Genomic DNA, 23,069 nt, shown 5'->3' on the forward strand with positions numbered 1-23,069 from the left:
GACAAACAGCTTTGTCGTCATGTTTACGTCTAACAAATTAAAACTGCACCGTTTCAAGTTGTGCTTCAATCAGTTTACTGCTGTAGCAATTTTCAGGTAATCAAAGTTTAATTAATTTTATTAATGTTGACGCATGTTTACATTTTAATTGCAACTACCAAGGGAGGGAATAAATCAAACAAAAAGATGATTAATATTCCAGCTGAACAGACTTGGGAAAAAAAAAATCTCAGGATGCGAAGGAGAGTGCTGCAAACAGACCGCATAATGTCAGCCAGCAGAATGTGTGGGAGACGAGACATGAAGGTAGACAAATATCTTTTCATCAGGAGGTGTTTAATTACCACACAAATTTTACAAAATAATGACAGTAAATAAATGCAGTGCAACACTTTTAATTTACAGTGTATTTCACTATATTACGATGTCTGATTTATTACATTTCCTCACCCCAAATACACAAAAATACAAACACAAATGAACAAACCCAAGTGGTGAAGGTTCAGGCAGGTCCTGGCCAGCTCGATATTCTCTCTGGCGTGCGGGAGTTAACCACGACCGCCGGAAGTTTCTCTACTTTCTCCTCTCTGTTTGTCTTTTTCAAAGCGTCCCTTCCTGCAAAGAGCCAGAAGACACGACAGACGAATGAGCTGTCAGTCGAAATCTAAGTCAGTAAACAAACTGTTAAAACGCTCAAGCGTTCAGGGACACGAGGGGGATGCTAACCCTCCTCGGGTAGCGCTCTGTGCGACTGCTGCAGCTCAGGCGGCGGCAGAGAGTCTCTCACACGTGTGACTCTCTTCCCACAAAACCTGTCGGAGTTTGTCAGGTCTGATCTTGTCTGATGAGTGTGCGCGTGTCCTTGCAGAACAGTAGGAACTGCAATACACAGAAGACAGCAGGGAGATGGAAATCATTACGCCTGATGAATTGCAAACCCTTTACAGCATCTTTATAGTAATACAGTACCTATACCACGACAGGTCACGCCAGAGGCTGTGTCGTGCCTGTAGGGCAGCAGCTCAGGTTTCTGCCTTGGCTGGCGGTAATTGTCCCTCATCTCTGTGTCAGTAGAGGGCGGCACTTCACGCCTGCTGTGCTTTGGTGTGAGTCTTCTTTCTGCACTGTTAATACGATCACATCCTGTCAAACACAAGCAAAAGGAAAACAAGCGGAGAGGAATATGAAATATGATGGTTCGATGCGGACAAACCCGCATGCTTGAAGGTCTGAATGTGAGTTCAGTTTGTTCGGACACACTCTCATAAACACGAGACTGAAGCGACAGACTTGTCCTACCTTGAGGCATACCCATGAAGTCACATCTGTAGGTGGAGCGGTACTGTGCTGTCAAGGCCTTTCGGATCTCCGCCTCAGACGGGAGACACTTCCAAGGGACGGCGACATACTCAGAGCTTGGAGCTGCGTCCCTCGGCAGCCGCCACATCATGAAAGACTTGAAGAAATGGTTTGACTTAAAGGTTACGATCCACTGTGAGAGGTCAAGCATGGGATTCAGTTATAAATGTAACACTGAAGCAACCACAATACCAACCTGACTTGGATGGGGGTTGTTTCTCCTCTGGCCCGAGGCTGTCCCTGTGCGGATGCATTCAGGTTTACAGGCTGGTTTCCAGTAAAAATCCTTATTGTACACAGTTGAACCGAAAGGTTGGGACTGCGAATAGGAGTCTATGAATGAAGTCGACCTCGGGCACCTGCGTATGCATCAACATATACCAAGAATTACAAATAAACACACACAAATTATGCTCATCAGAGGACGATTAATTAAACTTACAGCAGAATTTCTGCAGCTGAGTTCGGCCGGTAGATGAATTGTCTTCTGTTAGATGTCTCGTATGGATCCCACCACTGTCTGCCCTCTCAAGAAACAAACAAAAACGTTCCATCACATCACGACCCTGAATTCTTCACATGTTGTGTACACCAGTCACTGCAGGTTACAGATAATAAGTGCACTCTCTCTGTAAATCTCTCTGTGTGTTTTTTTTCAATAGAAGAAAAAATGCTCAGAGAGACTTCAGTAAGAAAGCCAACCTGAAGCTATCAAAGAGAAGATTTTGGGAAGTCATCCCCACAGGAGATCTCCCCTTTACTCACACACATTCACAACAGAGGATGGGTATCAAAAGAACTAAAGTAGTAATTACAGTAAAATGACCCCATGACTGTCAAATATAAAACTGTGGAATGGTTTATCCTAAAATATACAGTAAATAATCAATAATTAAATAATCATAAAGACTAATTGTACAGCATAATGTGGTTAACGTGGCATATTACTGTAAACCAAGCAACAATGGAAATAAAAGAAAATAATCTGATGCTTTTTTTAATTGAATATCACATTTTTTACAACCCAAATATATTTAACATTACCTTTGGTTGCCATCGGTGACTACAGTTCTGCTCCCTTGTGTTACAGGCTTGTTGTATTCCGTGTAATGAAAACGTTCCTATTTCCATTTATAGTAGAAAGTTCACTTCAGGAGCGTTTGCAGAAAAACATAACTGACATCTCTGGATCCTGAAGTTGAGCCTGTGTGTTAAACAAATAAAAAAATAAGTAGTTTTACTTTCAGGTACTGTCTTTGTCTGCCCAGAGGCAGAGCTGGTCCCTGCAGGGTTTCTCTGGGTGCTGTGGTTATGGAGACCTACAACAACGACACAGTGTTGAATGGCCAATGTGAAGCAGCTCAGCGGGGGAGAAGTGACTTTAAAAATTCAACATTTTCAGAGATGCCTTATTCATGTCTGTTGCTGATGACAGTTGTAAGAGTTTGACATTTACACCACATGAGAACCAGCTCAGCAAATATTAGTTTAACCAGATCAGAATATAAATTATCATTAATCAATGGCACACTGATAATCACACACTGTGTTAATACTTCTTGAGAGACACTACATATTGCACTAATGTATACTAAGATACTGTACATGTGTATTCATTGGCTGCTCTGATACTGTATTATACTGTTTATCTGCATTCTTTCATTTGTACATCTTCTGTACATATGTTTACCTTATTATTTTTTATTGTTTCTTTCCTATATTGTTGCACTTTTATATTTTAGTGGACAGGCAACTCTGCATATGACAATAAACACTTTAACCTAAACTGAATTATTATTATTATTATTATTATTATTATTATTATTATTATTATTATTCATAATAATACCCTTGAAGGAACAAAAACTGAAGGGGTTTTGCTTTATCCTTACAATTTTGCAAAGTATTTTGTTCTGACAGACAAAAAAAACTTGATGCAAACTTTGAAAGAAATCATAAAATGTGTAAGGTATGATAACAGGAGTGGAAAGTATGTTTACTCGTGTAGTCGTTGCTATAATCTTCCAGTCCCGGCTAAAAGATAAATAGGCCAACAGTAGCCCAGTTGTTAACATACAAAAACAAGGAATTATTTTATATAATTATGATAATAGTATATCTTTCATATATGGAAGTGTATGCAGAATCAAAAGGAGAATATCCCCCAGATAATGTAATTATACTTATAATATTAAACCTTATTTATGCAGCTTCAGAGAAAAATAACATCTTAAAAGGTCCCATGTTATACTGTTTTTCATCAATTTCACACAGCTATCTTCAGTTAATTTACAGACTCATTTGTACTTAAAGTGGCACTATGTAGTTTTTCAAGAGGAAATTAAAACTCTGAAATAAATTAAAACATCACAATGTTAATGAGGTAATAATACAAACTATAATACATTTTTGTTTTCCATTAGTGAATAAACAAGCTGTTCTCAGAGGAAAATAACATCTACAAAACCTGAAACTAGAAAGGTGGCAGGGTCCGCCACATATAAACAAAGAATTGTCTTCTCCAGTCATCTAATATCTCATAATGTTAAGTCTTTGAATCAGATTGTAACCTGTGAGAATAGAGAAAAAAATATAATAAAATAAGCTTTAATAAGATAATGCAGTTTTAATGTCAACATACAATAGTTGACAACAGGCTCGTGTCCACTCTAACTTCAGTGTATTCATGCAGTAACACCACACTGCAGCCCGCTTCACCGTGTGAACGCTCTTCTCTCCCCTCATGTCTGATATTCAAGTTTAGCGCCACGGCCCCGTCGTGTTTTGGACAACCAACTGTACAACATGCGTGACTGAGACAGCGACTGTCCAATAAGATCCTCCACGGAGCTGACGGCAGCCAATGTCCGACAGCCGGAGCCCGACACTCGGGGTAAACACAGCGGGATCCTCACAGCCGAGAGACCGCGCACTGACGGAGCTCCTCGTCCCATTGTTTGAGACGTACCGACGTGCAGCTGGCCTCCTGTAGCGCTGTAGGGGTAAGCGTCCGAAATGTAAACTGACTGACGGAACTGACTTGGACAGCCATGTTATGAATGAAACGGTGGTTCGGGATGTGTTTTGCAAAGTATGCTACGGCTTCGTGCCGGATTAGTTGCGTGACTGAGCTGGATGAGATGCTAGCGGAAGGATCAAGCTCCCGCTGTTTACGCTAACACTCTCCTGCTAACTTAGCAAACAGTGAAATTAGCCGCGGTTGTGAATACCGTACAAAACAAGGGATAACTCCCCGAGTGTCCATGCTAATGTTTACTGTCGGCTTAGCGTGACGACCCCTGTTGTGTTTCCAGCTAACAAGGATGAGCCAGTTCACTCAGCAGCGTTTTATGTAAATGTGATAATGGTGGCTGCCTGCTCTGGCCGTGATGCTATCATTAAGCTAGCGCTAGCCTGCTAGCTAGAAGGTGAACGTAGGTGAGCACCGCGGACTGGTGCTGAGACAGCCCGAGTGCGGTGATGCAGGCTGAGCATCTTTACCCGAGACCACTGTCACTGTCGCTGAGGCTTCAAATCCAACTACCTGAATTATCCACACAGGCTATAGAAGGTTTAAAAAAAAAAAGAAAACCTGGCTAATTAATGTGCCAGAAGAAAGGCTGGCGTGTGAAAGCATTCCGCTAGCCATTGTTAGCAATCAAATCAGCCATTTTAATAATCGTCATCATGAAATGAGCACTGTGAAGCTAGCCTAGCCGCTAGCTAAAAGGCTAACGGTGAAAGGAAAGGCAAGGGGACACAAAGCAAGATGGCTAACAGTTAGCGAACAGCCAGGCTAATGGAGGCGCTGGAGGCTAATGCTAATGTATTCATCTTGGCTTTATTACAAGCCGGCTAACTACATGTCATGTCAACTGAGAGGCTAACGCTTCAAGATAGAACAACACACTGTGCTGTTTTTCACTTGCTCTTGCACTGTATCACTGTGAATGAATGAATGCTGGATGTGAAGCAGCAGTTGACAAATGTGCAGAATTAAAAGAAGCATCATGTTGGCCTCTGCATACAATGGCTCATCAGTCACCCCCAGACTCTCTCCTCCTCCTCCTCCTCCTCCTCCTCCTCCCACCTCCCCATTTTAAACAATAGATGGACCTGACAAAGCAAGAGGCAGACAATTTAGTGATATTCAGATATTGCCTTTTGCATGATTAGACTTAAATTGATTTCTCTCATGATATATTTTTGAATTTTTTTTTCTTCTCTCCATTTAGCAATCCAAGATGGGAAAGGATCCAAAGAAGCCGAGAGGCAAAATGTCCTCTTATGCGTACTTTGTGCAGACGTGCCGGGAGGAGCACAAGAAGAAGCATCCCGAGGCGTCTGTCAACTTCGCAGAGTTCTCCAAGAAATGCTCTGAGCGTTGGAAGGTAAAATTAATAGCTGTCATTTTTTTCATCCTATTTCTCAAATTAAAAATAAAAATGTAAGTCTTCTAAATCGCTTAAAATCGATCGTGTTTTTCCAAAGACGATGTCACCAAAAGAGAAAGGCAAGTTCGAAGATATGGCCAAACAGGACAAGGTGCGTTACGAGAGGGAAATGAAGAATTACATTCCCCCAAAGGGCCACAAGAAGAAGCGATTCAAGGACCCCAATGCCCCCAAGAGACCACCGTGAGTGCCATCATCGACCCGCTCCCCACTGTTTTATTTATTTGACATTAAGTACAAAGTAGATCATAATTCATCAATCACTGACACATTCTCCTCCCCCCCACAGGTCTGCATTCTTCCTCTTCTGTGCTGACTTTCGCCCCAAGGTAAAAGGCGATTATCCTGGACTCTCCATTGGGGACACAGCAAAGAAGCTGGGCGAGATGTGGAACAGCTCATCCGCAGAGGACAAGCAGCCGTATGAGAAGAAGGCTGCCAAGCTGAAGGAGAAGTACGACAAGGTAAGTAAACCAAACCAGACTTGTTTTTGTCAAATTTGATGACCATATTTTCTTGTTTCTTGAGGTATAAATTCAGAACGATTTGCGATTTCTTTTTTTACTTAAAGCACTAAAAACACATTTCGTCACGCTCTCTGCAGGATATCGTCGCCTACCGCACGAAGGGCAAAGTGGATTCAGAATCCGCTGCAACAGCAGACGACGACGACGACGAGGAAGATGAAGAGGAAGAGGGAGAGGATGAGGAGGATGACGACGATGAAGATGATGAGTAGACTGCATCGGGATTGGACCTGAAGTTTTGTTTATGCCATATAATCCTAATATACTCAATTCGCCGTCTTGAAACAGAAGTCAGACTGAACAAGAACATGTGTATATTTAATGTTTTTAAGATGTACAGTGTTATTCTCCTTTTTTTGTAAAGTTAACACTACATATCTTAAGTTCGAGATTTTTCTAGTGGTAGTTCTTTATCCTCGCCATACGACGTAACAATTTAGAAGGACTGCAAATCAGTACGAAGGCAACTAGTCTGTAGGTGTCCCAACTCAAAAATGAGATTTCTGGGTTGGTAGTGTATTTTTCTTTGTTTTGAAAAATATTTTTTTATGTGATGTCCCGATGTCTTTTTATTCTTTGAATACCACTCTAATATCAAATGCAGCTGTCGACATTCAAGAATGTCTTCAATAAAGGTCGTTTTTCTTAAGACGTTCGTGCGTTTTTCCTCCCGTTTGACTTATCTCAACACCTCCAAGGCAACCAGTGTGTTATCAAAGACTTGACTATCAAGTATGCACATTAATAATTAAAACACGCTTCATTTAAAGAGTATAGCTGATGGCTGCACAGTGAATAAGTGACAGCTCTTTGTTCTTGTTTCTGGCGTCAGGTTGTACGTAGCTCGTTCTGCTCACTGCTTAAAATGACAACTAGGTTTTACTTTGAGTTTCTGATGCGTTGTAAGTCTGCAGTGAAACAGCTTCCGGTTAAATTAAGGCCATACTCAATGAATTGAAATACATGTAATCAAAAAGATAACTTTATGGTCGAGAGCAATTTTCTCGTTTTTTTTTACAGATGATCTCCACGTGTGAAAGCACATTTTTGTTTGGCACCAACCCAACCTAATGTCACAGCATCATGTCTTTAACAGTTATTTTCTTCTGTGAAAATCCAAATTGCGGTACAAAAAATATGCATTCCCTCTGACAATGATTGATCATGTAATGAAATATCTAAAAATAATGTATGAACATTTCCCCTACCATGTCGTGCTTCACTAGAAAAAACTGCACGACTCCAGGGAAACATTTTACCATCAGAGAATTAAAACTGGCATAAACAGCAAAATGATATTAACACAATTAAACATTCTTTGCTTTATTAGAAGCTAAAATAATGAGCTATAGCAAAGCTTATCGGGTCTGAAAAATAATGGCCTGAGGGCTGTTATTTCAAACGTGTTCATGAATCAGTGCCCTGCAGGGCTGCTACATATTTAAATGGGAATACTAATGTGGTTGTGTTGTTTAATTGTGTGATTTGTCTCCCAATTTGGGCAACGATTACCCAATCGCTTTTACTCAAATTTCCTTGAAGAATTAGTTTAATCCCTGGTTGGTTTTTTGTAGTCTGAGCAACATAAATCCAGAAGGTGGCGCCAAAATAAGGTAAACTACACAGGATATAAAGTTAAAACTGTATACTGCTGTGTTGCTCGTCAGTCATTCCCACGCGGACATATAAGACATGAAAACACTTGTAGGGATGCAGCTTTTGATGGACATGATCATGACTTTATACATACCACTGTAAAGAAATTAATGAAATCAGCCAAATAAGAAAACTGCCCTCCTAAAAACACAGCTGAAGTTTCTTGTAATCATTCCTCGAGAAGAAACTTCATTAATCAAACATGACTTCATTTTTCGGTCTCAGCCAAGTCACAGAGCAGACAGTCTGTCAGGCGGCCAGCGTACCCTCCTGTCTATACAGTCGATGGCGAGCTGTAATTAAACTGCAGCTGTTTTTCATCAGAAGCTCAAATCTATCGTGTATTTCTTTGTCTCCTAATGTTACCGTGTTTGTATCATTGAAGGGGTATGATTCAATCCATGACATGACACGGACACACTTTACCAACAAGACAAATAGACATATGTAAAAAAAAAAAAAAAAAAAGTTTCAAATGGAGGCTGAGTCTCCAGAACTCAAAATGAAGTGTAACACGTCTTTTTCAGTGTCCAGAGAAAAGTGCTCTGTGTGTTTTTTGTGTGTGTGCTGCCCCAGCGAGTCCAGACGGGAAACCTTTTGTGATCCTTTGCCGGTATAGAGTTCCCCCCCGCGGGTAACCAGAGACGGTCTCACAGTCACGGTGGCCTCACAGTCACTTAAAGGGGGTTCACATGTCCATTTATCGGCCTTTTCTCAGGAGCGTTGCCCTTTGCCATACAAAGAACGGCCCCGCACTCTAAAAGTGTTTGCAAATTATGAATGAAGCCACAGTGGTCTCCTTTCAGTGTGTGTGTGACACAGAAACAGGCTTTTATCGTCCGTGTTCCTGCATCAGTGTTACAACAGTAGTCCCCCCCCCTCCCCACCTTGTGTACAATGGCAACAGTAATCAATTACACCATCATTTAATTTAACTTGAAGAAACTGTACACCAACAAATCTGCTCATGTGGATTCAGTCTGAACATTCAGTGCTGCAGTGTCGTGTCAGCTCTCTTTTGAAAACCTGTGATTCAGAGCGACAGTATATTTCTTCCCCCTGTTCCTTTCACGCCTTGCAGTCTCTGAATGAATCCGCTCCGTCTGACATGCAGCAAAGAAAAAGGCTTTCCTCGAGGCCACCTTACTGCAGGCGACCGTTCAAAGAGTCTGTTTCATGTCCACACCGAGGAGCCTCAGGAGCAGAAATCCACGCAGAGAATACAAAGCAGGTGGCACATCATTACCGTTGTTCTTTTGTACTGCACAGAATTTTTGTTGATCCTCTCAAGAAAGCGAGGACACGCAGACTCATCGTTTCAAACCATTACGAGGCGCGTTTTCCTTTGAAATAACAAAAACAACAGCAAACTTTCAACCTGCTGCATTTTTCAGGCCCTCAAAGAGCTTTTCTTTTTCTTTTTTCTTTTTTCTTTTGCTGCCGGATTTGCATAGAGTGATGTCAAAGGGGCGTGTCAGTCAGGATTACAAGCTGAGAAGATTGAGTAATCACTATGGATACAGCTTTTATAGTTTTCCATGTGTTGCTCTTGTGTGGAGGTAATGTTGGGCAGTTTCCTGGACTTCACTTTTTCACTGCTTGCTCTGTTTTGTTTCGCTTAAGATCCCATTCTCTCACTTGGTTTTGCAACTACAACCAAGTAAGAGGCCCTTTCAGAAGTGAACTTTATGATGGAATATACTGGACCATGGAGAAAATATGGAATTTTATTGTTTAATTTGCTGGTAAGTGGGCCTGTTAGCTCAGATGTTGCAGCAATGAGAGCAGTTTTTCATCTCATATTAAAAGGGATCAATCACAGTTAAATGTTTTAATCATTTATCAATGTGGTTGCAGGGCAGTAAAAACGATCATTTAAATACTTCAAAAGCCTGTTTATGCACATTTCACTTGAGCAAAATGTTCTTTCTTTTATCTTTGGTTCCTCAGGCGTTTCATCCCGTGTCCTCTCATGAACCTTCGTCTGAAAACTCAGTGAATGTGAGCAGCGAGAGGCAGTTTGCAGATATCGTCTTAGGGCAGCATACGCTCCCCTCCTGGTATTATACATCTATTGATGCTGTGCCCAAGCATGGCATGGTCGGCTTACAGTCTCACAACAGATGGCGAACACAGATGGCTTTCTCCAAAACTGTTTATTCATTTGAAGTGAAAGAAGACACAGTACCAGGTTAGTCATCTGTGCAGCAAAGCCTTTCCCCCTCGAGTTAATTAGGCACAGATGCATAATATTTGCTAAAAATTGTTAATTTGATTAATACAGTTTTAAATCTCATCTAATTTGTGGTTTTCCAAGCAGACTATCCTCATTTAGAATAGCAAAGGACAATAATGTTGCCCAAAAAGGTTTTGTTTTCGTAACATGATGTCAGGCGGTGAATATGCATTGTCTGTGTGTCGACAGGAACAGTTGTGGGAAAGGTGGAAGCAGTGCTTGAGACTCTCACGCCTATCACATACTCAGTGCAGGAGGATGACGGCGAGAACCTGTTCCTCCTCAGCCCCCTCTCAGGGGACTTCCTTTTATCCCGCAGCCTGGATTTTGAGGCACAAAGCCTCTACGTACTTTCTGTGGTGGTGCGGCAGGGGGATTCGCAGGTGTCCAGTGTCAGGGTGTACTTCAATGTGTTAGATGTGAATGACAACCCCCCCGTTTTTAGCCAGGATACCTTTTCTGCGTCATTGCTGGAAGATGCACGAGCTGGCACCTGCTTCCTGTCCTTGAATGTGTCAGATGAAGATGACGGTAAGTACTTAAGTAACGCTGGAGTAACGCACTCATCCTACTCTCAGCGGGTTTCACATTTTGATGGTTCCTGTGGCAATTAAGGGTGGAGTTCCATCTGCACACCTGTTTGCTTCCATAATTGCACCTTTTTTTAAACAGGAAAATACATTTAGATCAAGATTTAAATACACAATCATGACAAGATGCATTCTAAAACATCCTTGGTGTAGCTTTTTTTCAGGCAATAAGCCTGAGAATATGTATAGAAGCACTAAGAATAAATAAATGAATTCTAAAATGACTTGCAAAAGTAAAAGAATAAAGAAAGAATAACAAAACAAAATACAACCATACAGACAAAACAGTATAAACAAATACTTTTAGAAGTAATAATGAATAAGTAAGTCTAAATCTTACCTGTATATGTTTTTGTATAGGAAAGCTTTTAATTTTGCATGTGTCGTTTTAAGTCTACCCTGCACATTTACTACAAACACAGGCTTTTAGATTTCTCTCCTCTTTTTTACTTCTCCCTCCAGCTGAGGATTTACACGTCTGTGCAATTAATAGGGGTCAAGTCCACATTGCATTGCACGGTTCAGACGAAGCTAATGAGAAGCTTCATCCATCTGCGATAGCAGAGTTTCCTTTTTCAAAAGTTTCACACAATCATACTCACCCAGCTCAGTCTGCATGTCCAGTGCGAAGGAAAAGCATGGACGACTGTGAAAATTTAATTTTCCAAGTTATGAGTGTGAGAAGACTTGATTAACATTCACACATTTCTTGGCTAAACATGCCACAGTTGGCAAATCAAGATGTGAATCTTTATTGTCACGTGTTTATTTGATTGTGTTTTGCCTGAAAATCTCTTGTGTGGTTGAATTCCTATTTGTGGCCTCTTTTGTTGACTGATAACAAACACTTGATTAAAGTATATTACTAGCATAAAAATATCACTGCATCATGTGACAAGTGTAAGGTGTTCCTCCCTGTTTTACATGTAGGACATAAAGCCATTATGAGCCATCACTCGTGATAACCTACATGTGTTGTTTCCCTCTCTGCCAGGTGACAATGGACACTTGAAACTGAAGGTGGTCGGAGGAGATGAAGACAAAGTGTTCTTCATAAACCCAGCTGGTATTTTGTGCCTGAAAACAGAGTTAGACAGAGAGAGACAACCCCTCTACAATCTGACTGTGACAGCCAATGACTGCGTGCAGCCGGTGTCTCTGCAGTTCACCAGCACGGCGCATGTTATCGTGATGGTCGATGATGTCAACGACAACGCGCCTTTGTTTGTGTCACCCAAAATAGTCAGTATACCAGAGGACGCTGCACTTCATTCTGTCGTAATGACCGTACACGCTGAGGATGAGGACATTGGATCCAATGGGGAGATGTTGTATTATTTGAACAACACGTCTGGGGGCGCTTTCGGCATCAATAACACAAGTGGAAAAATATACCTGGAGGAGGAATTAGACAGAGAACAGGAAGATACCCTGACTGTAACTGTAACTGCTGCTGATAAAGGCTCACCAAGGATGGCAACCACTATGAATCTCACGGTGCACGTTGAGGATGCGAATGACCATGACCCCGAGTTCCCACAGAGGGCCTACAGCCTGACTGTCAGAGAGGACATCCCCAGAGGAACGAGCCTGTTCCAGGTTCAGGCCCTCGATCGGGACATCGGGATGAATGGACAAGTGCGGTACATGTTGACCCAGGCGAGTCCGTTTGTGGTGGACACTGTTCGAGGTGTCGTCACCGTCATGGATAAACTGGACAGGGAGAAGGAGTCAAACTACACTTTAATCATAACAGCTGTAGATCAGGGGGATACACCCAGATCTGCTACCGCTGCTCTCAGCGTCACGGTGTTGGATGTGAATGACTTTGCTCCCATCTTTACTCCAGAGACACTCACCATACATGTAACGGAGAATGAGGAGGATCCGGCTCAGTTGACACATCAGGTACGGCTTTGAAGAGTTCACTGAATGTTGAGTAGCACTAATCATTGGGTGATAGTCAAGGTAGTAATTATGTAATACCATGTAAATACCAAAGTTATGAGCAGGTATTATTTTGAGACTGACAATGGGTATATCAGAGTAATGTTGACATTAAATTTATGCAACAGGGTAAGGAAGGGCCAAAAACAAGTGTGATGATGAGGAAATATCTAGATACCGTAGTGGAGAACATATTTTGGTAACAATACAAAAACTATGAAATGATGAAATGTTCAGTGTCCAATGATATGTCCAACACATAATTATTACCACGTAATATGGTAATAATGAGGTAATATTATTAGCATATTGTGACCAAAATGTTACTATATTATTAGTAAATGCTCTTAATTTGTCTTTTCTTTTACCAGGTGTCAGCTTTGGATGAAGATTTAGGTGTCAACAGCCAGCTTACATATTTTATACAGGCAGGAAACAGTGATGGTTTATTCACCATCACCCCCAGCGGCACGTTTCATATTTCACACAGCCTGGACAGAGAGAGGCAATCGGTGTACTCACTGACCATCATTGCTGCTGATTCCGGTGACTCACGGCAGAACAAAAACTTGACAAACCTTACAATGTGCCACTCTTTAATGTCACTTCAAACTGTTTGATGACTCATTATTTCTTTGTTGTTTGAAGGATTGCCATCTCTAACGGGAACTCTATCCATGCGTGTCACGGTGGATGATGTTAATGATAACCGTCCAGAGTTTACAGAGGAGGAATACAACACCATAGTATCTGAGGACAGTCCTACAGGCACTGTGTTCGCCATGATCACGGCATCTGATGCTGACGAGGGTGTCAGTGGTGAAGTAAGGTAAAATGTCACATCAAAGAGTCACTCCATTTTTTTTTTGTTTTTTTTTTTGCTTTTTGATTAAACTACATACACATCAGACGCATGGCACACAAAACTGTCACACCAAATAAAAAACAACAGTATCATCTCCACCAAGGCCCAATAGTCCCCTTTTCTACATGCATCATCATCATGATAAACTGAAGGACTATTTCATCTTTAAACTGCCCTTTAGGTATTCCATGGAGAACCTCGATGTGCCTATTGCCATTGACGAAACATCTGGAGAGCTGTTTACCACTGATGTCCTGGACAGGGAGACCGTAGCCATCTACAGGTTGACGGTGATCGGCACAGATAAACATCCCACTCGGCCTCTGTCAAGCTCAGTGCTTGTTACAGTGCTGATCGGAGATATCAACGACCACTGGCCCCAGTTTATGAACAGCCCGTATGTGGCCTATGTGCCCACCGAGTTGGCTGCAGGTGAGTTTTAACTTGTACTTAAATATTTCATCAGGGATAATGCAGACTGGAAAGGATTGGTGGTTTAATTTTGTTTTGTGTTTTTTTTCCTCTTCCAGGCTCAGTTGTTTGTGCAGTAAGAGCAACAGATGGAGATGCTGACATGAATGCAGAACTGCAGTATTCATTATATGGACAAAATTCTGATCTGTTTTCCATCCATCCATCCAGCGGCACTGTATTTACTTCAAGTGCTCTCCAGAGAACAGAGGATATTATCGTCAATGTACATGTGGAGGATGCTGGAGAAAGTCCAAAATTTCACTTCACTACCATCAGCGTCAGGTTTCAGAACGTGTCTGAGTTTCCACATATGAATGTGGATGTTCTGAGGAGTTCCCTCTCCGAGGACGAGCCCCTGGAGACTTTAGTGGCAGTCGTCTCTGCAGTGAGCATTAGAGCTCAACCCGTCTCTTTTTATCTGGCTTCTGGAAACTTTGAAGACACGTTTCATGTGGAGCAATTAAGTGGAGAGTTGACAGTGGAGAACCCTCTGGATTATGAAACCAAAAAGGAGTTTACTTTGTTGATGGAAGCCAGAGACTCCGGCTCGCCTCCTTTCTCTTCATTTGCAGAAATTCACATAAACATCAGCGATGTAAACGATAACTTCCCTCAGTTCACCCAGGCTGAGTACAGGTGTGAGATTTTTGAGAACTCCCCGCCGTCCTGGGTTTGTGATGTTCTTGCGATTGACGCTGATTCAGGCAGTTACGGCACAGTGCAGTACAACATAACGGACGGAAACGATGATCATTTATTCACAATTGACCCTGAAAGTGGCTTATTGAGCACCACTGCAAGTTTAGACAGAGAAAACATCCCTGAGTTCAATTTTACAGTCGAAGCTACAGAGCCGAACGACCCTCTTCATAAAGACAGAGCGACTGTTATTGTTGTTGTCTTAGACAGAAACGACAACGCACCGCGTTTTTCACGGGTTTTTCTCACAGAGACACCTGAGGATTCTCCAGCCGGTCACACAGTTATACAAGTCACCTCAAGTGATGATGATACAGGTGCAAACGCAATGATTAACTACTCCATAATCGACCAAAGTGATGATATGCCATTTGCTATTGACCATACCACTGGTTACATCACTGTTCAGAGACCTCTGGACAGGGAGATGCATGATCGTTACATCCTGAAAGTAAACGCAAATGATTCAGCCTGGAGCATCAGCACTGACGTCATTATAGACATCACAGATGTCAATGATAACAGACCAGTATTTTCTGATCACTTTCACACTGTTGTCCTGCCTGAAACGAAAGATAAAGAGGTGTTTGTTGTGCAGGTCCATGCTACTGATGCAGACTTGGGGCAGAACAGTGAGATTTTGTATGTTATTGAACCTCCAAGTGAGGAGTTTTGGGTGAACACCTCCTCTGGTGAGATCTATACCAAACAGCCACTGATGTTATTTAATTCTGCTTTTGAAATCTACCAGTTTACAGTCATTGCGTTTGACTGTGGCAATGTTCCTCTGTCCAGTGACACCACTGTCACAGTGAGACTAGAACCATACAACCACTACCGACCGATGTTTTTACCTTTTCAGCCTCTGATTGCCATCCCGTATCACATGGCTGTTGGTACTGAGGTAGTCCAGTTTACAGCCATAGATCAGGATGTCAACAATAGCAGTGCTGGTATTGAATATGTTTCAAATGGAGGTAATGCGTCCGATTTCTTCTGGATTCAAGCAAACAATGGGAAGGTGATGTTAAATCAAAGTTTGGAGGAGAGCGTACTTTTGTTTCTCACTCTATCAGTTGCAGCAAAAGATCAGGGCTTCCCTTCTTTGTGGTCTCAGACCGAAATCACTTTTGAAATTACTGGAAAGAATCAATTCTCTCCAAGCTTCAGAGAGCCAGACATCACTTTCTCTGTCCCTGAGGACTTGTCTGTAGGTTCAGTAATCAGGAAAATTCAAGCGGAAGATAGGGATTATGGTCCCAATGGTGCCATCATGTACAGCATTACCCCGGAAGATCCACTTTTACCATTCTCTGTGGGAGAAGCCTTAGGGCTGCTAACTCTGATCAGAGAGCTTGACTTTGAAACAGAAGGTTTTTATCAGCTCCAGATCAAAGCCACGGATGGCGGCTGGGTCTCTAAAACCGGCATGTTGAATGTTACAATAGTAGTTATGGATGTAAATGACAATCCTCCAGTCTTTTCTTCCTCCGAGTATATCACCTCAGTTCCTGAAAACTCAGAGATAGGAACAAGTGTCCTTGATTTAAAGGCTGCTGATGCTGATTCAGGCACAAATGCACACATTTCCTACTCTCTTGTCGCTGGCCATGTGGATAAATTTGCTATCGATTCAACAAACGGCACAATCACCACTTTGGACATCTTTGATAATGAGCAACAGCAGACCTTTGATATAACAGTCAAAGCTTCAAACATCGGTTTATTCAGTTTGGTGCACGTTGTCATCCAAATCTCAGATGTCAATGAGTTCAGACCAACCTTCAGGGAAAAACAATTTCACTTTTCAGTGTTTAAAAATGTGCCTGTTGGAACGAGGATTGGAAAAGTAACAGCGACAGATGATGACGATGGCTCTGAAGGTCAGGTGTTCTACCTGATGTTCGGACAAAACAAATATATGGGTTTTGAAATCACCAAACTATCTGGTGAAATATACACAACAGGCAGTTTGAGGAAACAAGGCAACAGTGAGGTGGCTTTAAAAGTGCTGGCGAGGAACAAAGGCGTTGTTACTGGGACGGATGTGGACGAGGCTTTGGTCCACGTCAGTGTGATCGACACAAACGACGCACCAACATTCAAGTCTACGTTTTATTTGGCCAATGTTACAGAGAACAGCCCGGTTGGGACGTCTGTGATTACGGTGAGCGCTCTGGATCAGGACTCCATCTTGGACTGGAATCGTTTCTTCTACAGTATTGAAAATGGAAATGCAAACTTCTCTTTTGCTGTTGATCCATCCAGTGGTGTTATCTCAGTAAACTCTCTACTCGACAGAGAACTATTGGCAGTTTACAATCTGACTGTTACAGCCACTGATAATGGCTCTCCACCAGCCACTGGGACTACTAATGTCATCGTGATTATAGGTGACATTAACGACAACGCTCCCACACTCACATTCACGGAGGCTCAAGTGCAGGAAAATCAGCCTCAAGGCACAATAGTTGCCAGACTCACTGCATCTGATTCTGACTTACCGCCAAACCAGGGACCTTTCACCTACTGGTTGGTAAATCCCTCAGCAGATTTTTCTCTGACTCCTGATGGAGTGTTATTCACCACACAAGCTACTGATAGAGAGCAAATCTCTGCACATCGACTCCTTGTTGGTGTTCAGGATGCAGGGATCCCTCTGCTGTCTTCAACAACGATGATCCACATTAAGATAGCGGACGAAAATGATAACCCATCACTGCCGAGAAATATCTTCATCGAGGTGAAATATTTTGGCAGTTCTTTCCAAGGAGGCCTGATTGGTAACGTCCATCCTGAGGATCCGGATGAGTCGGATACATTCACCTGCACCATCAAAAATGGAGCGCTTAATATGTTTACGATAGCTAATGGATCATGTGAGCTGTGGTCGTCTCCTTTCCAAGGCGAGGCGACGTTTAACGTCACTATCGAAGCCACAGACCATCTTCACTTCCCTGTCAACAACAGCATCTACGTAAACTACAAAGGTTTCACAAATGCTTCCATCGACAGCTGCATATTCTTCTACATGTCATCATCCTCAATGGAGGAGTTTTTGTCTAGTAAATACTTGAGATTCGTGAAGGCTCTGGACAGTCTCTTTAACCTTCAGGCATCTAAGACTCATGTGTTTGGGATTAAGCATATAGGCAGCGAAATCCTCCTTTTGGCTGCAGTTAAAACTTACAACGGTCAATACCTCAGCAGAGAGGTAGCCAGTGGTATCTCTGCAGGCCACAAGAAATTACTGGAGTCTCAGAGCAACGTGACCATTTCTCACATCACCAGTGACCCGTGTCTCACCAGCCCCTGTCAAAACGGGGCAACGTGCAAGGAAAACATTTACATCAGCCAGGATGTCGCTGTTCTGGAGAGCACGGCGGTCATTTTTGTGTCACCGCAGAAAGAGGTCTTTAATTGTACCTGCCCAGCCGGCTTCACCGGGTCGCTGTGTGAAGATGACATTGACGAATGTGCGGTGCATCCCTGTGAGAATAACGGCACGTGTGTGAACGCTTTAGGAGGTTTCCACTGTCACTGTCTGAGTGGCTTCTCCGGATCTGTCTGCTCTACTGATGTAGATGAATGCCTGAAGCTGAAGTGTCAGAATGGAGGAACCTGTATTCCCACTCAAGGCAGATATCACTGTCAGTGTGTGCCTGGATTTGAAGGTAGACTTTGGATTTTTTTTTGTTCCACCTTATTCTGCTTAACTAGATTCCTGAGTCTCCGTAAAGTCTGGCCTTTACTTGTTTTTTTCCAGGAGAGACGTGTGAACAGTTGACAGACCACTGTAGATCAACCCCCTGTGTTCAGGGCAGCTGCATCAATTCACAGGCAGGCTTCTCTTGTCATTGTCCCTTTGGTAAGAGTTCTCATCTACCTTATGTCGCAAATAAGCTAAATTTGCACTATTACTTTCAACTTCACGAAACATACCATGGGACTTTCCCAAGCCACAACAGAAAACAGTTCATTTATTATCAAAATGTGTTCTTTCAGGAGTCAGTGGAGTCCGCTGTGAGGAGCACAGCTATGGCTTTGAGGAGCTGTCCTTCATGGAGTTTCCCCCGTTGGATCGCAGGACTAATTTAATCTCTCTAGAGTTTGCAACGGTGCAGAGGAACTCCCTGCTCCTGTACAACCCTGGAGGATCGTCCAGCAGGGAGTTCTTCGCATTGGAGATACTGGACGGCGGCCTGCGGCTCTCTTACGACCTGGGCTCTGGACCCGTGAGGCTGCACACAAACAAGCAAGTGGCAGATGGAGATTTTCACAGTGTCACAGCTAGAAGGATTGGAAATGTGAGTTTTAAATATGTCTGCACATACACAAAGTTAAATTAGAGGGGATTTCTAATTTGGAAATCAGATAAGTAAACCTGAAAAGAGTGATTCGCTATTTGAATTTAACAGATGGGTTCTCTACACGTGGACAACTGCACAGATGTTGGGAACAAAGGACTTTGTTTTTCACAGAGTGATGGCAGAAGCTTAGAGAGGTAGCTGGGAACTAATGATTACTTCTTTCCCATAATTCATCATTTCTGTTTAAAGCCTTTTGTTTAACCTCCATTGATTGTCTGTCTCTGTCTTTATCTACAACCAGGACATTGGATGTTGGTAGTAATATGACGTTTGGAGGGCTGAGGACTTTTGAAGCTGTTTCTCTGCATCCCGCTCAGATTAAAACCCATGACTTTGTTGGATGCATTCGCAGCATTCATGTGAATGGCATCCTGCTGAGACATTCAGTGGCCCTAGCAACATATAACATCCTTGATACGTATGTATTTTAAATCATTTTACAACATACACAACGCACGACCATCCTTTTACATGACACAGAAAAGGATGGCAGCAATTCATAATGAAGCTTAAATATAAATATATATATTACTGATGTTGTCGCTGTCTCAAAGACAGTGTTAGCAACATGGCTACAGCTAGCAGCCTGGCTACTGTCCAAAGCTTCCGTATGAAGTAGCAGGATGAATAACATAGTGAAAGCAAGGTTTACCCTTATCATAAAGTGTAACCAAAATGTCTCTCTCTTACTTTTGTATACATCTAAATATCAACAATTTGCCTTTGTCACTCATTTCTGTTTTATAAAGGTGTCCTCGGGCAACACCATCACCATGTCACAGCAACCCATGTAACAACGGCGGCATGTGCCATGACCTTTGGTCTGACTATCTTTGTGAGTGCAAAAGCCCTTTTACTGGAAGCAACTGTGACAAAGGTGAAAAAAAAATCTTTTTTGTACTGCGTAGTTGTGGAGGGTTGAGTTTTGATTAGTTCGCATTGTAAGTGTAATTCTCTGTTTTCCATGTTCTTTCTCTTTAAGTAGAAATGTCAGACGACCTTGTGCTGCGGTTTAATGGGAACAATTACATTGAGTATGTCATCAGGGAGCGATTCAGGAGAGAATACCTGCTTAAAGAGAATGAAAAAGAGGAAAACACCAGAGACCAAACAGTTATTAGCATTAAGTTCAAGACCCAAAATAATGGAGTGCTGATGTTTATTGCTGGACAGACGGGACACGTTATGCTGAAGGTTTGAATGAAATGCATTTATCCAAATATTTGTTCACCTTGTATTTCTGTCTGGAATGTAAAATTGTTTTTATTTTCTGTGTCATTTAGATAAAAGACAGAAAGCCTGTGTACATTTCCAAGGACACATTATCAGGACACGTGTCAGAGTTCGCTGTGGCCCTTCCTGTGGCTGACGGCGTCTGGCATGTCCTCTCCTTGTTCAGCAATGGACAGAAAACTTTCCTGCTTCTGGATGGTAAACTAGCCTTGAACATCACTGACCGGAGTCTGGATCTCACCCCTGTTAGTGTGGAGAAGATTATCATTGGTGCAGCTCTGACGGGTGATTTACAGCTCCAGCAGTCAGGTAAATATACAGGAATCTCTGCTGATGACTTACATATTTTTTGGAGTAAGAGTTCTTTCTTAAAGTAATAAATGAATGATACATAATTACTCTTATTATGACAGGATTCGCGGGATGTGTGCAGTATTTCAACGTGACCGGTTACACTCTGCCTGTCAGTGGACACAGTGTGATGATGGACGTCTGGCCAAGCTCGACTCTCATCCAGTCGAGCTGCAGCTCTCCGGGCGTCTGCCTCCCTTCGCCCTGCTCTGAGGAGGACACACCGAGGACAAGTCCAAAGCAGTGGAGATGTGGACCTGCTGAGCAGAACAGCACCTCCTGCATCTGTTTGCATAATGTCTCCGACCACCCCTGTGATATCTGCATCTCTGCAACAGAGAGCCGTGAGCAGTGCTCTGAGTCGCAGAGCAGCATGCCTCTGTGGCTCGCAGCTGTGATTCTTCCCCTAATCTCCATCCTGGTGATCATAGCGATGTTTGTCGCTCTTTACAGAGTGAGGCGGCGGAATGCAATGTGTCAGAGCGAGAGCCCGCCAGAGAAAACAGAACAAGGCACAGACAACGTGGGGTTTTGCTTTGATGACAACAGAACGCTCGTAGGTGCTGTTGAACGACAGAAACAACATGACCCGATGAGTGCTGACGAGCAGAGAGGAAGTGTGGAGTTTTACTGTGATGCCAGTCTGACAAGTGTTCAGCCAGCGCCCAGCGGTGAGCCGGAGTATTATGAAATCGGCAGCATCTCTAGTGCATTTCATTCGGACACTGCCTCGCTGCAGCTCAGCTGGCACAAGCATGCTTACAGCACAAAGCGTGTGAAAGCTGAACCTAGACGGTGGGGGGATTTGAGGATGCTGTTAGCAGGATTTAAGAAAGAAGGCTCCAGTGAAGAGAGGGCATCGAAGCCTCAGAATGTGGCCTCTCTAAACAAGCTGTTGTTGACTGGGACTGATGCTGAGCCGTCTCAGCACACAGAGCCTTGTCACATGAAGGTGTTCCTACAGCCAGAGTACCTGGAACCTGTACAATGCCTCACTTTTGAGGAAATTAGTAAACTGAACACTCCTCTGGATCACACCATGCCACATCGAGCATCCCCACACCGGCGCACCACGATGATCAACAATGTTTCATCTGACAGTGAAACAGACAGCACAATAACCGGCACAGTGTCTGAGTGCGGACCGTTTTCCATCATCAGTGCCGGGAAATACATACATGAGCAGTCATCCCTCAGACAACAAGGCATCTTGCCTGTCAGCTCAGTCTTCAAACACACCTCTCAGTCTGCTGCTGGTCAGCAGGAAGCCGAGGGTCCTCCCTCCCGTATGTTCGAGCAGTGGGAGAGTACTTTAAATATGCACCTACCTTTTAGCTGCTATGCTCCAGTATTTGAGGATATTGCACGTCTACCAGCTGAACCCAGTCATAGCTATGATGTGCAAAGTGACATAGAGGAAATTATTTGATGGTGTGAAGCTAAAGAGTCAGGTGAAGAGTTAGGTTTGATTTTCTATTTTATGTTGTGTTATAAAATCGTGCCTGTGGCCTGATTAGGTTTACCAAAATACCCCCCCCCCAAAAAAAAATATCATAGTTTTTAGATTAATTATTGACTGCAATGGTGGTGAAAACACATCCTCCACCACAGCACACCTCCAGATTTCTTCATCTCATGCTTCGAAATTAAAGATGGTGATCAGAGTTGGACTCACTCTGTTTGAGCAAGTCCTGATGGTTTGGCTCTATCTAGTGGACAAACTCAAGCCTACATCCAGAGGCACTCTGTATAGATTGTGTTTATTGACAGAAGCACACATACATCGGTGGAGTGCAGTGTTGGCTCAGGTTATGGTGAAGCATCAGGAGCACTCAGATATTCTGCAGACTGCCCATGATATTATCCTGCAGAATGATTTCTCTGATACGATCAATAATATTGTAAAGAAAAATGACCAGATGCATCTCAGCTCAAGGGATTTTATTTTGCATTTAAGTGCGCGAACAATCACTGTTTTAGATATCAAGAACTACAAACAGTCAGGATGGATTTATATCATAAAAAAGTTGATTTTATATTCATCTGTATCAATTTAGCACTTGATGTCACTCTGCTAAAGATCTCCATCAAATACATGAATGCTTATAGAAAAAGACATGGGATTAAAAGAACATTTGAAATGAAAATAGCTACAAGTACATGTTGTAATATAATATGCTGTGATTTTGTACAACTGCTACCTTGGCCCAGTCTCTCTTGTAAACAAGATTTTGATCTCAATGAGAGTTACTGTTAAAATGAAAGGAAAAGAAAAAAAGGATGGAATCAACATGAATAAAACTCATCG

The 23,069-nt window shown here is 42.6% G+C and overlaps 3 protein-coding genes across 7 annotated transcripts; 2 read left to right on the forward strand and 1 right to left on the reverse strand.

Annotated features, from left to right (window-relative positions):
- Positions 1 to 333: 333 nt before the first annotated feature.
- LOC119009141 (testis-expressed protein 26-like) lies at positions 334 to 5,568 on the reverse strand. 3 transcript variants are annotated; one of them, XM_037080181.1, is made up of 8 exons: positions 4,861 to 5,568; positions 2,404 to 2,563; positions 1,802 to 1,884; positions 1,556 to 1,718; positions 1,300 to 1,474; positions 970 to 1,143; positions 727 to 879; positions 334 to 615 (listed from the first exon to the last, which is right to left on the reverse strand). In XM_037080181.1, the coding sequence occupies exons 2-8, from the start codon at positions 2,488 to 2,490 to the stop codon at positions 503 to 505; spliced, it is 948 nt and encodes a 315-aa protein (XP_036936076.1). In that variant the 5' UTR covers positions 2,491 to 2,563; positions 4,861 to 5,568; the 3' UTR covers positions 334 to 502. The 3 variants fall into 3 exon arrangements, with proteins under 3 accessions (XP_036936076.1, XP_036936088.1, XP_036936081.1); XM_037080186.1 differs by lacking the exon at positions 4,861 to 5,568 and adding an exon at positions 4,001 to 4,130 and having other exon boundaries at positions 338 to 615; positions 1,300 to 1,456; XM_037080193.1 differs by lacking the exon at positions 4,861 to 5,568 and having other exon boundaries at positions 336 to 615; positions 1,802 to 1,886; positions 2,404 to 2,556.
- hmgb1b (high mobility group box 1b) lies at positions 4,207 to 6,991 on the forward strand. Its single transcript, XM_037080197.1, has 5 exons — positions 4,207 to 4,361; positions 5,595 to 5,750; positions 5,851 to 5,996; positions 6,103 to 6,277; positions 6,418 to 6,991. Exons 2-5 carry the CDS (start codon positions 5,604 to 5,606, stop codon positions 6,550 to 6,552), a joined length of 603 nt encoding a protein of 200 aa, XP_036936092.1. The 5' UTR covers positions 4,207 to 4,361; positions 5,595 to 5,603; the 3' UTR covers positions 6,553 to 6,991.
- Positions 6,992 to 8,943: 1,952 nt separating this feature from the next.
- On the forward strand, positions 8,944 to 23,068 carry LOC119008931 (protocadherin Fat 4). 3 transcript variants are annotated; one of them, XM_037079689.1, is made up of 16 exons: positions 8,944 to 9,741; positions 9,947 to 10,187; positions 10,422 to 10,763; positions 11,817 to 12,730; positions 13,141 to 13,315; positions 13,418 to 13,598; positions 13,816 to 14,066; positions 14,165 to 18,481; positions 18,574 to 18,675; positions 18,813 to 19,114; positions 19,226 to 19,311; positions 19,419 to 19,595; positions 19,927 to 20,054; positions 20,160 to 20,371; positions 20,461 to 20,719; positions 20,824 to 23,068. In XM_037079689.1, exons 1-16 carry the CDS (start codon positions 9,685 to 9,687, stop codon positions 22,188 to 22,190), a joined length of 9,111 nt encoding a protein of 3,036 aa, XP_036935584.1. In that variant the 5' UTR covers positions 8,944 to 9,684; the 3' UTR covers positions 22,191 to 23,068. The 3 variants fall into 3 exon arrangements, with proteins under 3 accessions (XP_036935584.1, XP_036935603.1, XP_036935594.1); XM_037079708.1 differs by having other exon boundaries at positions 8,944 to 9,555; XM_037079699.1 differs by having other exon boundaries at positions 20,163 to 20,371; positions 20,824 to 23,066.
- Position 23,069: the final 1 nt, after the last annotated feature.

The sequence above is a fragment of the Acanthopagrus latus genome, chromosome 2 (assembly GCF_904848185.1).
Source record: "Acanthopagrus latus isolate v.2019 chromosome 2, fAcaLat1.1, whole genome shotgun sequence".
Taxonomy (NCBI): domain Eukaryota; kingdom Metazoa; phylum Chordata; class Actinopteri; order Spariformes; family Sparidae; genus Acanthopagrus; species Acanthopagrus latus.

Bases quoted from the DNA above. Each gene is read 5' to 3' on its own strand.
- LOC119008931 (XM_037079689.1), top strand. From the start codon at position 9,685: ATGATGGAATATACTGGACCATGGAGAAAATATGGAATTTTATTGTTT. The intron at 10,188-10,421 runs GTTAGTCATCTG...GTGTGTCGACAG, and splicing joins GAAAGAAGACACAGTACCAG to GAACAGTTGTGGGAAAGGTG. The intron at 19,312-19,418 runs GTAGCTGGGAAC...ATCTACAACCAG, and splicing joins GATGGCAGAAGCTTAGAGAG to GACATTGGATGTTGGTAGTA.
- LOC119009141 (XM_037080181.1), bottom strand. From the start codon at position 2,490: ATGGAAATAGGAACGTTTTCATTACACGGAATACAACAAGCCTGTAAC. The intron at 1,719-1,801 runs GTAAGTTTAATT...ATGCATACGCAG, and splicing joins TCAGCTGCAGAAATTCTGCT to GTGCCCGAGGTCGACTTCAT. The intron at 616-726 runs GTTAGCATCCCC...GGCTCTTTGCAG, and splicing joins CAGAGCGCTACCCGAGGAGG to GAAGGGACGCTTTGAAAAAG.
- hmgb1b (XM_037080197.1), top strand. From the start codon at position 5,604: ATGGGAAAGGATCCAAAGAAGCCGAGAGGCAAAATGTCCTCTTATGCG. The intron at 5,751-5,850 runs GTAAAATTAATA...GTTTTTCCAAAG, and splicing joins AATGCTCTGAGCGTTGGAAG to ACGATGTCACCAAAAGAGAA. The intron at 5,997-6,102 runs GTGAGTGCCATC...TCCCCCCCACAG, and splicing joins AATGCCCCCAAGAGACCACC to GTCTGCATTCTTCCTCTTCT.